The 16,133-nt window shown below is 53.6% G+C and overlaps 1 protein-coding gene across 2 annotated transcripts in view; it reads left to right on the top strand.

Moving 5' to 3' along the window:
* SLC34A2 (solute carrier family 34 member 2) overlaps positions 1–16,133 on the top strand; it is a 44,220-nt gene that overhangs the window by 21,372 nt on the left and 6,715 nt on the right. For both annotated transcript variants that reach the window (XM_089326997.1, XM_002709262.6), the window contains exons 2-9: positions 6,693–6,798; positions 6,903–7,037; positions 7,839–7,967; positions 9,410–9,553; positions 10,970–11,081; positions 13,717–13,912; positions 14,911–15,006; positions 15,713–15,833. In XM_089326997.1, coding sequence (XP_089183123.1) covers positions 6,696–6,798; positions 6,903–7,037; positions 7,839–7,967; positions 9,410–9,553; positions 10,970–11,081; positions 13,717–13,912; positions 14,911–15,006; positions 15,713–15,833 — 1,036 coding nt within the window. In that variant the 5' untranslated portion in view covers positions 6,693–6,695. The remainder of the gene's footprint in view (positions 1–6,692; positions 6,799–6,902; positions 7,038–7,838; positions 7,968–9,409; positions 9,554–10,969; positions 11,082–13,716; positions 13,913–14,910; positions 15,007–15,712; positions 15,834–16,133) is intronic.

The following is a 16,133-nucleotide window of genomic DNA, read 5'->3' on the forward strand; positions in this document are numbered from 1 at the left end:
CTCGGCCACAAAACAGACTCTTAGCACCTTTCTCTCACATGCTCAGGGTTCATTTCATCAACACGTATTTGCCGAGGGTCCGGTCCTTTGCTGAGTGCTGGGGGACGAGGAGCTTCCAGCTCAGAGCAAAGTGGAGTTTCGGCTCCTCTTGGCTCCTGATGCTGTGCGCTTCAGCGGTGCTGAGTGTTTACTCTGCCGGCACTGTGCACGGCACCTACGCTCGCTGGTCACGCAGCCCTCCCAGCAGCTCCTTGGGGAGATGGTATTGTCCCATTTTTGATACGACAAACTTGAGTCTCAGAGAGGTTTGGGTCAAGCTTTAACCCACGGTGTAGTTCTGGATCCCCACCCCCCATGTCTCAGGGGGTCACCTGGCCCCTGGGGCACCTGGCAGCCCTGTGGCCCTGCGTAGCCTGCAGGGCAGCCTGGGGCCTTGGTGGCGCAGACAGCAGGGTACAGGTAGAGTGGCTGCTTGACTGCCAAGTGCCCTACCTGTCCCCACTCCCCCGGTCCCTGGAGGAGGTGCTGGGGCTGTGGGGGTGGAAAGGGTTGGGAAGGGCGTGGCCGGCAGTTTCCGAGAGCTCTGGGCTGCCTACCCAAGATGGGGTCGGTGCCAAGGCGTGTGCCACCTGCAGCTCCGTTCACCTGCCAACGTCTAGCCCGGTGAGCGACCCATAACCGGGGATGGTGGAGGAGACGAGAGGCCCAGCACTAGGTGAGGGGGGTCACTGCTTCATCAGGGAAGTGTTTGTCAAGTAGTTGCATTCAGGAAAACCAGAGTTCCAAGAAGAGAGAGTGGAGACATTCAGTAGGAATCCAGTCTCTTGGTTGTTCAGTGGCACTGATCAATGCCACGTGGTGTCTGGAGGGGAACGAAGCCAGCTCAGCCCCTGCCCAGAGCAGGCAACGACTTCTGAGCTGGTTGGATCCCTCTCGCGTCGCGGGCAGTGAGCGCTCGGCGTGGTGGGCTGTAACTGCATCATCTACGTGAGCGTAGTGTCTTTATTCCCAGTACACATTGTGCCCAGTATTTGAAAGAAAATGATTCCGACCAGTCATAGAAATCCAGTCACAGGAAACATGATTTATTTTTTCGACTTAATATTTTATTATTTTTGAGACAATATTTTTAACATTTTTTTATAGTCAGAGGCATAAAAAGTTTCACAAATAAAATGACCATTGTCCAGTAAGAAAATAGACAAGGGCGACAAAGAAGAATCAAATGGAAAGATGTTCACTCATAAGTACATTTTAAAATATTGCTAAAATCGTTAAAACTACAGTAGTATGCAGTTCCCATTAGTTTCTTTGACAAAGATTTAAAACAATTTGACAAAACACTCTATTTGCAGCAACTGGTAACATATGGGCCTTTCTTTTCTTTAAAAAAAAAAAGTGTAGCTGCCGCATATAAGGGAGAATGTGCAGTGTTTGTCTTTCGGTGTCTGGCTTATCTCACAGAAGACATCATTTAGATAATAGGTTAGTAATCACACATCCTACCTCGGACTGCTGACAAAGTTTCCAAATGGGAAGGTAGTCTCTCCATCCGGCTGCTCCAGCCAAGAGAGCTGGCCAACCCACCTGTGTGCGGCGGTGAGGGACAACCACCTACCGGGGAGACAGCTTTGAGTTGGTTACCGACCAAGTGCATTCCTTTGGTGTACTTCATATGCCAACACCCCCATTCAAAAAGTTACAGTGCAGTCTGCTGGGCCCCGAATGGAAATGGATAAGGGACAGCTCCTTCCTTCTAAGGGGTTCCACTCTATTTGGAAAGGTACTGTAAAGCATGCATAAGAGATAGGGAGAGAATTTTCAAATTTAATTAAGGTTATTAAAGAAAGATGGTAGAAGGTCACAGTCGTTTTCATGTTTGTGTGTTCAGGGGCAGAGCAGAGAACCAGTTCTGTAAACCTTTGTCTTTGTTTAAAGATGTGTTTATCTTGAACGTCAGTTAGAGAGAGGGAGAAACAGAAAGAGAGCCATCTCCCATCCTCTGGTTCATTCCCCAGATGGCTGCAATGACTGGCACTGACCCAGGCCAAAGCCAGGAGCCAGGAGCTTCATCCAGGTCTCCTGCATGGGTGGCAGGGGCCCCAGGACTTGAGCCATTTTCCTCTGCTTTTCCCAGGCTGTTAGCACGGAGATGGATTGGAAGTGGAGAAGTGGGGACTCCATCTGGGATGCTGGCGTCACAGGCATTGGCTTTACCCGATATGCCACAACGCCAGCCTCTCTGTAAACCTTTAAACACCTGTGGGTGGCTCTGAATTGCTCATTGCAACCTAAAAGCAATTTTTGTGCCCTGTGGTTTTGTTCTTTTTGACTTAAAGAAGTCTGGCATTCCATACCGTCATCTACTTGTTTTTGTAGGATTGCTGGTAATCACACAAGGTTTATGATGTCCCTGGCATCGCGCTGAGAACTTTTAAGACACAACACACTTACTCATCACAATGATCCTTCAGAAGTAGTATTGTCCTTGTCTTCCCCATGAGGAAGCTGATGGAGGGAGACAATCGAACCAGCCCGAAGCCACAAAGGCAAACTCGGGAGTTGAATCCAGACAGCTGGGATTTGAACGTCCAATCTCTTAGCCACTGGGCCAGGGGCTCCCATCTCCCAAGTGATATTGGGCAACATCCGGATACAGTTTGGACTGTGCACGGTGGGGTTAGGGGAGAGCTGGTGACTTGCGCTCAGCAGAGACCAGGGAAGCTGCCAAGGGAACTGTCAGTGACAGGACAGCCACTCAGTCGCACGGAACTACCCAGCCGCGAACGCCAGGGTTGCTAAAATGAAGAAACAAACCTGCTCTGTGTCAAAATCGTTTCTCCAGTATAATTCATCCATCAGTCAAGTGACTTAACATTCCCCTTCCCCAGCTATGTGGGTAAAACTCGGTGCTCCAGGAAGACAGCTCGTGTTTCAGTCGCAGCCCGGCTAGTGTGGATAAGAACCCCAACCTCAATGACAGGTAGAACCGTGTTTAAAACTGGCTCTGTCACTCGCCTGCCGCACAGCCTTGTCTGAGCTGCTTTGCCTCCTGGGGCTCCAGGCTTTCCTGTTTGCCGAGTGGTATGGCCAGGATCCCTTTCTTGCATAAAGATGGGAGGAGGTCATGTATGTCAAGCCCCAGCACCTCTTGCAGTCTCATTAAGTGGCAGTTGTCCTTGTTTTTAGAAATCAATTAAGAGATGTCACAGTGGTGTGTGATGGAGTGCCAGGTGAATCACCAGGACAGTGCATGCTGGGAACACGAAAACACGAACAAGAACAAGGCTGAGGGGCTGCAGACCAGGCAGAGAGGAAGGAGCCCCTGGGGGTGAGGGCCGGGACAGAAAGATGCGTGTCAGACCTTGGAATGGGAGAACTGCCCCCGTGAGGGCAGAGGTGAGGCTCTGGGGAGTGTGGAGGGCCCTGCATTGGGGGGCAGGTGTAGGTGAGTGGAGAGGAGGGATCCTTTGGGGAGCAATGGACAAGAGCAGATGAGCAGTCAGGTTCTGTCCACACCACAGCTGTATGTTGGGAAAATTCACCTTTGAGAGACCCTGTGGCCCAAACCAGTTCAACAGGCTGCTGCCTTAGTCTGGGTGGAGTCGGCGAGGCCCGGCCAAGGAGGTGGTACCAGGAACTAGGACTCACGAGAGCCATGAGCAGTGGTTACAGTAGATCCACGGTGCTGGCCAGGGCTGGGGGCGGTCGGAGGTGACTGAGATTCCACAGAGGGGACCGCTTCGGTGGCAGGAAGGGGTGCGTTAGGCTGACATTAGGGTGCTGGACGTGGCTCTTGAGCATTGAAGATAGGCGGCCGTGGGGCTGCAGGTGGGTCAGGTGCATGTCCCGATCTGCACGTGTCTGGGGCAGGAGCCGAGGCCAAGAGCACCCCATTCTCCCCACCTCCCCAGGGCTTAACCCCTATGCCATTTTCCGCCTGGGTGGGGTCACCCACATGGTGGCCTTGGCGTTTGCCCAGATCAGCCCTGGTCACTGCTCCCCAGCCACCCTTCTCCACTCCACTTCCTGGGACCCTGCTCAGTAGCAGACTCCGCACAGCTCAGGCAGCAGGAGCCCCGGGCAGTGGAGCCTCCCCTCAGGCGATGTCTTCCTGGAGCAGCTTTGCACCGAGCCCCTGGGACAGTTCATACCTTTGTGACCAGAAGACAGGGCATTGGAAAGGAGCTCTGCCCCTGGGCTCTGGGAGGCACGCAGAGGGCACTCAGCCCAAGAGCCGCTGCAGGGAAGTCTCTCAATTCAAACTTTGGAGTCTTGGGACAAGTTCCTTAACTGACTCCTGCCTTAGTTCCTTCAGCTGTACAAGGGAGAGGGAGAGGACCTCCCTCCACAGGCAGCAGGGCCTGGCTCGGTAACTGGTGGCTGTCTGCTGCAATGGCGGGTGCTGGCATCACACTCAGAATGCATATTGCAGCATGTGGCGTGCTGGGTGCTTATGAAACAAATGGAAGCCCTACTCGGTGCCTCCATGGAAGCTAATGACCAGAGGTCATGGAGGGCTGTGCTGTGCTCCATGGCTGCGTGGGGAGAGGCCAAAGTGGCCTAGTTGGGTTCAACAGCTTCGTGAAAGCCTCCCCTTCCCCGCCTCCATGAGAACTCACAGAATCGGCCGCATCCACCCTTGAACTTGATGCATAGGAAGAACAGAAACAGCACAAGTGTCACTGGCCCACCACATATCTGTGGGCTTGGGGCTGAGTGTCAGCTTTTAAAAGGATTCAGGGATTTCAGGAGAAAGCACAAGACACCTACACTCCCACCACTCACCGGCAACCCCACGGATCATGTCAGATCAAGTTGAACTCATGCTGTGAAGAAGATAAGCGAGTGTATCTACAGCCATTTTCCCATGTTTTTGCTGACACTTCATAACCTTTTAAATGGCATGCTCTTACACTACGTGGATGTACCATACTTAGTATGATACCTTGCCTATTATTTTTTAATTTTTGTTTTTCAGCTGTGTAAGTGACAGAGTGGAAGGTGGTCTGTGTTGCATTCATGCTGTCCACGTGAATTTATTGTGTGTTGTTAATGTGCCAGGCAGAGCTCCAGGGCCCAAGGATGCAATGAAGAATAAGACAGCGTCTCTTTTCTGGGTAGCACTCGCATTCCAACAGACAGGAAAATAGATTTAAGAGAAAGGGAAAGGGGTCGGACAGACGCAGGTTCTGGGAAGGCAGGAGCAGAGTGAGAAACTTGTTCCTTAATACATTGAATATTCCCAGATTCCTAATTCCTAGAAGTGGCGTTACTGGGTCAAAGATGTGTGGCAAATGTAAAGCATCCTGGACATGTTGCCACCTGTTTTCAAAGAATGTCCAGCCTGCTCATCTCAGAACATCTTCTCCAGCACAGCCTGTTAATACTCTTAAAACTTTTGTGCTACTTTGTGGGTTGTCACTGTTTGGATTTGCATGTCTTGGTTTGCTAATGAGGTTGAACACTTATTTTTTTTTAAACAAGGAATTTAGCCCTTTGTACTTCCTTTTTCTGTGAATCGTGTGTTCTAGCCCTCTGAATTGCTTTGTTTAAAGTACGTCAAAAGGCAAAGGGTGCAAGGAGTGGGCTGCCAGATGTGCCAAGTAACTGACAAAGGCTTTGTGGAGAAAATGGGTTACAAGGAAGTCTAGAGGCTAGAAGGCTAGAAGCAGCGTGGTTCTGACAAAGGGTCATTAATCCAGGCAGCAGGGCGTGGCAATCATTGCTGCTATCAATCAGAAGCCTACTGTGTGCCAGGAACTTTGCAGACCTTAATCTCATCATTAATCTCAAACTCATTTCACTGTTAATCTCATGGCCCCGTAGGGCATGAAGAATTGCCCCATTTTATAGATGGGACAGCTGATAGTTTCTGCTCAGGGTCACAGAGGGACCAGCTAAACCCACACCTGCCAGTGATGGCCACTGCTGGGTTGCGAGGCAGGTGTATTGTACACAGGTTAAGCTGTCCAGCAGGGGGCGCCTTGTGCAGGGGCGCCCTTGAACTTGTGTGATGTAAGAAGCAAAGAGGGACCCCGTGGAGGACCGTGCAGCTGTGACATACAGTGAGATGAAGAGGGAGGCACTTGTGTCATCCAGAGGCTGAGGCAGAGAGAAGTCGGAGGAGTCAAAGGGGGCAGCGCGAGTTGCCTGGATCCGAGGCCAGAGTAGAAAAATCTGGAAGAAGCCGTTTGGTTTGGGAACAGCCTGGGGGCGGGGTTAAGGGAGCAAAGCAGGGCACACAGACCCCACAGTGCAAGGATCAGTGAGCAGGACACCCTCCCTGCCTTCCTCTCCCAAGTAGGCTCTCTCTCTCCCTCAGCAACTGGGTGCTGCTTCTCCCAGTGGCTGCTTTTTTTGTTTGTTTTCTTAAAGTTTACTTATCTGAAAGGCAGAGTGACAGAGTGGGAGAGATGCAGAGAGACCTTCCATTGACTAGTCACTCCCCAAATGGCTGCGACAGCCAGCGCCTGGGTCTCCCACATTGGGTGGCAGTAACCCAAGGAAACCCAGCCACCACCTGCTGCCCTCCCAGGTGCTCTGGCATGGAGCTGCATCGGAAATGGAGGCAGGACTCGATCCCAGCCACCCTGCTACGGAACACAAGTGTCCCAAGTGACCATTTAACCCACCGCGCCACAATTCCAGCCCCCAGGGGCAGCCTCTGAGCCTGTGTTTCCCATCCACAGATCATGGCTCCTTGGCCTGAGTTGGAAAATGCCCAGCCTGACCCCAATAAATACATCGAAGGGGCTGCAGACCAGCAGCCGGCCAAAGACAAAGAGACCGACAAAAGTAAGTGCCGCACCCCTGGCCGCAGGCAGGGGAGGTTGGGGCCCACCGGGACCCCCGGAAATGCAGATCTGGTTTCTCACGGGCTTTGTCGCTTGTTTGTGCAGATGCCACCAGTGCTCCCATAACCAAGATCGAGCTCCTGCCGTCCTACTCCACTGTGGCACTGATAGAGGAGCCCGCCGAGGTGGACGACCCCTGGGACCTGCCCGAGCTCCGGGACACGGGCATCAAGTGGTCAGGTAAACAGGAGGCCAGGTGCTGTTGTTCCCAGTGTCTCCCTCCCTTTTTCAATGATGCCCTGGCTCAGCATCCAAGCAGTGTGGGGGGTACATTGGTAGGGATGGGGAGGAAGGATCTTTTGTCCTGATCCAAGGTGCCGGGCACTGGGGTTGCAGCCATTGCTCCCTGTGATTCTGCAGGCTGACCAGGTTCTGGGGATCATGGGAGGTACAGAGGGACAGCCGTGGACAGACAAGGCCTGCTATCCGAGAGCTGCGCAGGTGGTCCCTTCATCTAGACGTGGGTACCCAGGGATGCAGACAATGCAGCCAGGACAGTGTGAGGTGGCAAGGGTGACATTTCTGAGCGCAGGGCAGAGGTCTCTCTGGGAGGTAGGGGGAGGGGAAGGGACCAGGGAAGAGCAAGGCCGTGAGCAGCCAACATGCAGCATCCCGGGAAATCGGAGGCGCCCAGCGAGAGCTCCATAAATGGAGGCTGTGATTGCTACGGGACAGGCACATTCTAGAAAATTGGCTACAGTCTTCCGAAGGGGCTGTGGAGAGCCATTATCTCCGATCCTGCACTTAGCAGGCGGTCAGCGCTCTTCCCTGCTTGACAGCTCCAAGCCCAGACCACAGGGCTCCCTCCTGCCCAATGCAAATCATTTCAGAAAGTCCCTCAGGGCCCAACTCCAGGGCCTGGGAACTGATAGCTAGCAGCCTAGGTGGGGGGGATGGGGGGTTCTGAGCTCCTCACCAACCTTCTCAGTGTTACAGGTGCTCAAAGCCTTTGTCTTCTCCCCACCTCCTGCCCCCTCGCAGAGAGAGACACCAAAGGGAAGGTTATCTGTGTGCTCCAAGGAATCGGGAAGTTTATTTTGCTCCTGGGATTTCTCTACTTGTTCGTGTGCTCCCTGGACGTCCTCAGCAGTGCCTTCCAGCTGGTTGGAGGTAGGGGGCGCAAGGCTCAGCCATCTGGGGCGGGCTGGGGGTGCGGCACCTGAGCTCGGTTGGAAGGGAACAAGTCAGCAAGCCCCTCCGGCTGCCTCCTGAGGTTGTAGGGCTGGGCCCCTCGGTAGGTCATCCTGTGACATCTATGCTCCCATTGTATAGATGAGAAACACCCAGGTCTGGCTTGGCTCTGGCGGCTCAGGCCAGGAGCTGATTGCAAGCTCTTAGCTCCTTGAGTTTGTCTCAGCCGCAGGCAGGAAGCTCTTTGATAGAAAGACTTATCTGAGGAGTTTGTGCTGCTGCTGGTGGCCTCCCTACCAAGGACACTGTGGAATAAGAAAGAGCATTCTCTGGCCAGGGCATGGAGGTGGCCTGGGCCGGGGGAGTCTGCCTCCCCCAGCAGTGGCCCACACCTCTCAGGACCGAGTGTGGCTCTGCAGTGTGGGAGGAGCCGGAAGTGGGATGATCATGTGCTCCGTAGCGGATGGCTACAGAAATAGGCTTCACTCTGATGCAGGCATTTTCAGGGCCCTGTCGCAAGCATTCCATCCCCAGACACTTGCCATTTGCAGAGGAAAGAACAGGGGCCCAGAGAGAGCGCCAATCTACCCAGAGCTTCACGGCCTAGAGTTAGCGTAGCTGGATTCAGTCTCAGCTCTGGGTGACATGAAGGAGCGTGGATCTCTGCATCCCTTGGTGCCTCTCTTGAGAACCCATTTTTGTGGCCTGAGAGACATGGGGAGGGGCACCCTGCAGGGAGCCTGGGGGGTGCACTGACTCCCTGGTTCCCGGCATGCTTCTGGTCTCCCTGGTCCATGACAACGTCAGCGAGAGGCTTTGCGCTCAGATTCTCTGAGACGAGTTGCATCCACTCCCCAGGCCTTGTCTTTGTAAAATGGACTGGAGAGTGGGTTGACTTTCTCCAAGACTCACCCACATAGACGACTCTCAGCGTTCAGTTCCAGGCCAGCCCTGGGCTGAGGCTGCAGCTGGGGGGGTGGGTACAGAGGAAGGAAGATCCATGGCTAGAGGACAAACTGCACTGGCAATACATCCCAGAGGCAAAGGAATTGGGCCTCAGGAGGCTGACGGGCACCCACAGGGCCAGGATGGAATTTAGGCCAGGTTCATGGTCAGAGAAGGCTGGAGAAGGGCTTGCTGACTGAGGGAATGGTTGGAGCCTGGGAGGCTGCAGCGTGAAGGGACAAGGGGCCGATGGTGGGGAGCTAGATCAGAGAAGTGGAGACAGAGATGCATGTACAAACAGCCTGCGCGTCTCCTGCTTTGTGATGGAAGGAGGAGGAGGAAGCAAGATGCCATGGACAGCAGTGAGGCTGGAGCTGGGCTCCCCAGCCCCAGCCTTCTGGCCTTGCACAGACCCGAGTGGACTCCCTGGCTGCCTCCACCCCTCCCCGTGACGGGCCATGGCTTTGTTTTCGCAGGCAAGGTGGCCGGGCAGTTCTTCAGCAACAACTCCATCATGTCCAACCCTGTGGCCGGGCTGGTCATCGGGGTGCTGGTGACCGTCATGGTGCAGAGCTCCAGCACCTCGTCGTCCATCATCGTCAGCATGGTGTCCTCCTCCCGTGAGTGGGGGCGCCCGCGAGCTCGGGGCACAGCTGGGAGCCCCCGTCCTTCTAGAGAGCAGCCTGGGATTTCCTCTTGCCACCGTCGTCTTCCTCTCTTGTCCAACCAGCGTGGGTCCTGCTTCCACTCCAATGGTTGGGTCAGGAAACAGGCCCTGACGCTGAAGGACTCAGTTCAGAATTTTCTAGAACTGCACTGCCTAATCCATCCATCTGCCAGCTCATGTGGCTAGTTCATTTTATTGGATTTTATTTAAGTCTAAAATAACAAAAAAATTCATTTTCTCAGTTGCCTGAGCCGCCTGTGCCTGGCCACTGTCCTGTTGAACAGTGCAGACATAAAACATTTCAATCCCGGCTGGCACCGCGGCTCACTAGGCTAATCCTCCGCCTTGCGGCGCTGGCACACCGGGTTCTAGTCCCGGTCGGGGCACCAGATTCTGTCCCGGTTGCCCCTCTTCCAGGCCAGCTCTCTGCTGTGGCCAGGGAGTGCAGTGGAGGATGGCCCAAGTGCTTGGGCCCTGCACCCCATGGGAGACCAGGAGAAGCACCTGGCTCCTGGCTTCGGATCAGCACGGTGCACCGGCCATTGGAGGGTGAACCAACGGCAAAGGAAGACCTTTCTCTCTGTCTCTCTCTCACTGTCCACTCTGCCTGTCAAAAAAAAAAAAAAAATTTCCATCCCTGTAGAAAGTTCTCTGGGAGGGGGTGCTAAGAACAACGACATCCAATGAGATCCTGCATTGGCCTTGACACAGCTGAACTTGGGGGAGATGGCGTTCCAAGCTAGTACCTGCCTGATATTTGCTCTGGCTAAACTGGAATACATCATCCAACCAGTTGGAGCTGAATTTTCAACCCAAACCAGCATTTTAGTCCAAAGTAACCAGACTTTTTCCATGCCTTAGCTGGAAAAAGATACTCCTGCTTCTTACTATGTGTCAGAACATTGAGGCAAGACACTGATTATTTGTTAGAGAAAGAAATAACCTTGCCAGGAACTCGGCCTCATAAACACACAAACGTTTGATGTCTGGCTTGTGAGTGCACCCCTGAAAGGAGAGACTTTGTGCATGGCCAGCTGACTCAGTTGTACCTTTGAGGCCTGCCGCTCATTCACTTCCATCCTTAAACACCGGGTACTTCTTGGTCTCTTTCAAGCTGGCCTCGCATCTGTAATAGGGAGGCGCGAGGAATTTAGACAGGTTCCTAGCAGAGCTGCGGGGAGTCTGTCGATGCTGGCACGTGTGCCTGTTTCTCTGATGACCATCCTGAGCTTTCATCCAACTCCGAGCGCGGTGTGCATGAGCCACAGAGCTTACGGAACTGCCGCTTTGGGGGCTTGCCGCGAGGGTGAGTGAGGACGCGGGGAGACAGCCCTCCTGAGCTTGCTAATGGCTCTTTCCCACCCTCCAGTGTTGACCGTGCGGGCTGCCATCCCCATCATCATGGGGGCCAACATCGGGACCTCCATCACCAACACCATTGTGGCGCTCATGCAGGCAGGAGATCGGAGCGAGTTCCGAAGGTAGGAGGAAGTTTCTGAGCCGGCCTTGGCTGCCATCAGACTTGCTTGTGGCCGCGCTGCACTGGCCTGGAGTTGGCCATGAGGACGTGCGTGCTAGGCTCTCTGCTTGTGCTCCTGGAAGAAGCCATGGGGGACTACTGCTGGGGCTGGGGTCACTTCCTTACCCATTGATTGAACTCAGTCTGATAATAATAGTGGCCATCACCACTGTGTCATCTCTCTGATTTATTTCTTATTTGAAAGTCAGAGTTACACAGAGAGAGAGAGAGAGAGAGAGAGATCTTCCATCTGCAGGTTCACTCCCCAAATGGCCACAGTGACCAAAGCTGTGCCAGGTGGAAGGCAGGAGCTTCATCTGGGTCTCCCATGTGGGTGCAGGGGCCCAAGGACTTGGACCATCTTCTACTGCTTTCCCAGGAGCATTAGTGGGGAGCTGGGTCAGAAGTGGAGAAGCCGGGACATGTACCAGCGCTCATATGAGGTGTCGGCATCGCAGGCGGCGGCTTAACCTGAGCCACAACGCCAGCCCCACCGCTGTGTCATCTTAAGGATTAAATGCAATTGTGTAGTTAGGTGTTTAGGAAAGTAGTTGGCACGCGGTCAGAGCCTACTGAAAGGTAAGCTCTGGCTGGAAACTTAATCTGCTGGCTGTATAATTGAAACAAGGCCAGTTAGGGTCAGATTGGCTGTCTCGCCTAGTCATAAATAATTATAACTTCCTGAAACTCCCATTTTTGGCCAGTTCAGTGCAACATTTTTTCTTTGATCCTCACTTCCTTGGCAATAAAAGGCAAATTGTAGGTTTTGTGCATGTGGAAGACCTGAAAATAGAGCAGGCTGAATATAGACAAGGGAAACACGTTTTTCTTCCAAAAACTTCATGTGAAATCTCCCAGAGTTCAGGATGGGCTTTTCCCGAGCTGGTGAGCACAGAGGAGCAGCTCCCGGCTTGTCTCTGTGGTGTGGCCACCAGGAGGTCAGCCTGTTGGCATCCGCCAGGCTGGCGGGGGAGACGGCCCACGTCATCCCGTCTGTCGGTGAATTAGCCGAGTCGGTGGCTGTCCTCAGAGCCGTTCATTTGGCCCCTGATAAAATGTGCTGATGGCCACAATCATAGCACACGTTCCACGGGGCGTTTCCTAATTTAATCTTCTCAAGAAGCTGAGTAGGCTTCTCCCTACCAGTTTATTAGCAAGTGTGGAAACCCAAAGCAGAAGGCCAGGTGACTTCACGGCGGGGCGGGGGTTGGGGGGTGGGGCATGGCTGGGATTCCACGCAGGTTTTCTTAGTCCAGATTTGGAGTTCTTTTCACTTCAGGCCTCAGGGTAGCCCATGAAATGGAGACGGAAGCCCAGTGGGGGCGCCTGCACGTAGGAATGTGATCGACCCAGATCACCCTTGGCAATGTCTCAGTACACTTTCAACAGAATTTTTTTTTTTTATTTGAAAGGCACAGTTAGAGAGAGAGAGAAGAGAGATAGAGAGAGAGATCTTTCATCCAGTGGTTTACTCCCTAAATGGCCAAAACATCTAGGGCTAGGCCAGGCGGAAGCCAGGAGCCAGGAGCTTCATCCAGGTTTCCCATGTCGGTGCAGGGGCCCAAGCACTTGAGCCATCTTCTGCTGCTTTCCCAGGTGCATTAGCAGGGAGCTGGATCAGAAGAGGAGCAGCCGGGACTCAAACTGGCACCCATATGGGATGCCAGGGCTACAGGCAGGGGTTAAACCCACTACACCACAGCCCCAGCCTCTGAACAATATCTTTGAGGGCGTATCTTTCTCTCCTGGCTGTTTGGATCACTTTCTTAGATTCCTAGAGTAATAGTTACTATATCAAACATTTATAAAGCTCTTAAAAACATTTGGCCATGCACGAAGAAATATTTGCAGCACTTTCCATGATACCAGCAGGGTATGAAAGTGCTTTAAATCGCCCACTTGGGGAAGAATAAAAAACATTAGCTCATAAGATAGCTGAAAACTTGTCCTTGCCAATGCATTTCTTTTACTAGGAGTCTAGCTAAGCATTCCCCACCCCCACGCTCTGCTCCCTGTCCACTGGGCGTTGGGTGTGGCTTGGATCCGCAGGTGTTCTTTGAAGGGGAGATTTTTCATTGAGGAAAACAGAGGTAAAGCAAAGTTTCTGAAGGTGGAGATGGGCAGGAGTTCAGCAGGAACCTCTGACCTGGCTCGGATAGACAGAGTGTGGTGTGCACACGCCCTGTTCCTTGAGGGTGCTGTCCATGGACTTCTGCAGACTTGAGAGCTTTAGAAGGCTAAGAATTCGCTTGTGGCGGGCAGGCTGTGCTAGTTACCCGCCTCCTGGTCCCCACCTTTCCAGAGCACAGTCGCCTTCAATATGCAGAATTCCAAAGGGATCAGAGGCAGCCCTCCCAAGCGGGGCTTGGCTAAGCTCCTCATCCCAGCCGGAGCGTTCTGGCTGGCTGCTCGCAGCTCCTTCATCTTTTGAATGGGAATATGATGACCACCCACCTTGGGGACTGCCATGAGGAGACTGTGGCCCTGTGCGCACACAGACAGGTGACACTGTCTCAGCCGGTGGCAGGAGGTCCGGGTTCCTGGGGTGCCCTTGCTTGTTGACTCACCTGGATGTGGGGGTTCTCATCCGGCCACAGGGCTTTTGCGGGGGCCACCGTCCATGACTTCTTCAACTGGCTGTCCGTGTTCGTGCTGTTGCCCCTGGAGGCCATCACCCACTACCTGGAGATCCTGACCAACCTGGTGCTGGACACCTTCCGCTTCCAGAACGGAGAGGACGCCCCGGCGCTTCTCAAAGTCATCACGGACCCCTTCACGAAGCTCATCATCCAGGTATCCAGATGGAAGGAGCCACTTCCTGCCCCTCTGGCCCCCGGCCCAAGGGGAGAAGTAGGTTTAGAAACAGCACTCTGTGGCCAGAGCTTAGGGACACCCGACAGTGTGACTGGCCCCACTGGTTTCCTGGGTGTCACTGCACGTGCTGTCTTCCTTGGGGTGAGGGAGGATAGTGGTGTGTACCTAGGGCTGTCCACTGGAATGCTGGGACTGCCTTGTTCTCACTGCCCCCAACACCAGTGAGCTCACCAATGATTAAAGCTCCCACCCATAACCAAAGAGAAGGGTCTGCCTCCTCTTCTCAGGAACCATCTCACCCCTGGCTCCTGGTGTCTGTCCACATTATGGAGATGAAAGGCTTTTGGATGTTGCCCTGGAGAGAAAGGGCCGGCTGGGACCTTGTGTGTCCACTCTTCCTTCTGGTATTCTGTCTCTCAGTCTTCCAGTGAATCCCTACTCCCTGCCCCCTAGTCACCAGTGCCTTTGTTCACAGAATCATTCATTCGTTAGTCAAGCACCTGCTAACATCCGGGTACTACCCTGCTCCTTCTGGGGATGCAGCTAGATGCTAACATCCGGGTACTCTGGGTGACATCTGGCTACATCTGGATACCCTGCTCCTTCTGGGGATGCAGCTAGATGCTAACATCCGGGTACTCCATGTAACATCCGGGTTCATCTGGGTACCCTGCTCCTTCCGGGGATGCAGCTAGATGCTAATATCTGGGTACTCCGTGTAACATCCGGCTACATCTGGGTACCCTGCTCCTTCCGGGGATGCAGCTAGATGCTGCTAGATGTTACTCTGGGTAACATCCGGGTACATCAGGTACATCCTTCCTGAGGATGCAGCTAGATGGAGCCCAGCCCACCTCTTCAGGGGCTCGTGGTCAAGTTCATCTCCTTAGAGCTCCTCCAAGAGCAGCTTCCTGCACTTCCACCCCACATTGGTTCCAAAGGCATGCTGACTTTCTTCTTTCTATTGTCTTTCTCAGTTGGATAAAAAAGTTATCAATCAAATTGCAATGAATGATGAGTCAGCCAAAAACAAGAGTCTGATCAAGATTTGGTGCAAAACTTTAACCAACGTGGTAAGTTTCCTTGAATATTGCAGGGGGTGGGGAGGCCCATGGGTGGTGGGACAGTGGTGGTGATGGTGGCATACGCCCTGGCTTCTGAGCATTGAATAAAGTCTTTCATGCAAGAAGGGGCAAGTAAACAATCATGACAAAGAAAAGTTGGGGTCTCCTACAAAAAAACCTCAGAGCTAGTCAGGGAGCTGCCTTGAGGAGGTGAGTCCTTGAATGCTGGGTGAGCTGCAGCAGTGGGACAGACAGACACAGCACGTGTGGCTTGTCATTACTTTCACACCTCTTGGAGGAAGCTTATCTCTGGCTGCTTCCGGGTTCCCATGCCTGGAGGGGCCATGGAAACAGCGCATCATGGTGGATAGGTGCCGGCAGCAGGTGGCCTCTCTCAATGCCCACAGAAGCTCCAGAAAATTCCTTCTTGGAAAGCCCACACATTCCAGCCTTCCCGCGTCGGGCCGTTACCTAGTCTGCTATGTGTTAGGTCTGTGGCTCGCTCTCACCTCTTGAGCGAACACGTGGTTTTGTTTTTTGTGGGATACCAAAGGTTGAAGGTTGATTTTGTTTGTCCCTGGTGGTTCCATCAACATGAATAAGCAGCCCTTAAGAGATAAAGCTTGGGATGGAGCCACCACACGCCTGCTCCCCCGCTGTGTGCCATTCCCATCGGAAACAAGTGTCGTGGACGTGTGTTGTGTTTGCCTTCCAGACTCAGATGAACGTCACTGTCCCCTTGCCTGAGAACTGCACTTCCCCGTCCCTCTGTTGGACGGATGGGGTCCACACCTGGACCCTGAAGAATGTAACCCACGTGGAGAACATCGCCAAGTGTGAGTGGAAGCCAGCAGACCGACCCCTGGGGCGGGCCAGGCTGCTGGTGGCTGTCACTTTGTGCGCAGCCCCAGGGAGGGAAGCGCAGAGGGGCCGTGTGCTTTCCCAGCAGAGGAAACTGAGGCTTGGGGACTGAGGCGGCAGCCCCAGGTCTGCAGGGAGAGGCAGTGGCGGGATGTGAAGCCCAGTTCCTCTGCAGTTCCACTCCAGCTCAGGAGAACTCCCTACGGGGTTCTAGCGTGTGTCCTCCATGGGCGTCGCCAGTCCTCTGTTACCAGCTGGGGAGGTGACAGCCGATT

This window comes from Oryctolagus cuniculus, chromosome 2 (assembly GCF_051225735.1).
Source record: "Oryctolagus cuniculus isolate XC-2025 breed Fujian yellow rabbit chromosome 2, ASM5122573v1, whole genome shotgun sequence".
NCBI classification, from domain to species: domain Eukaryota; kingdom Metazoa; phylum Chordata; class Mammalia; order Lagomorpha; family Leporidae; genus Oryctolagus; species Oryctolagus cuniculus.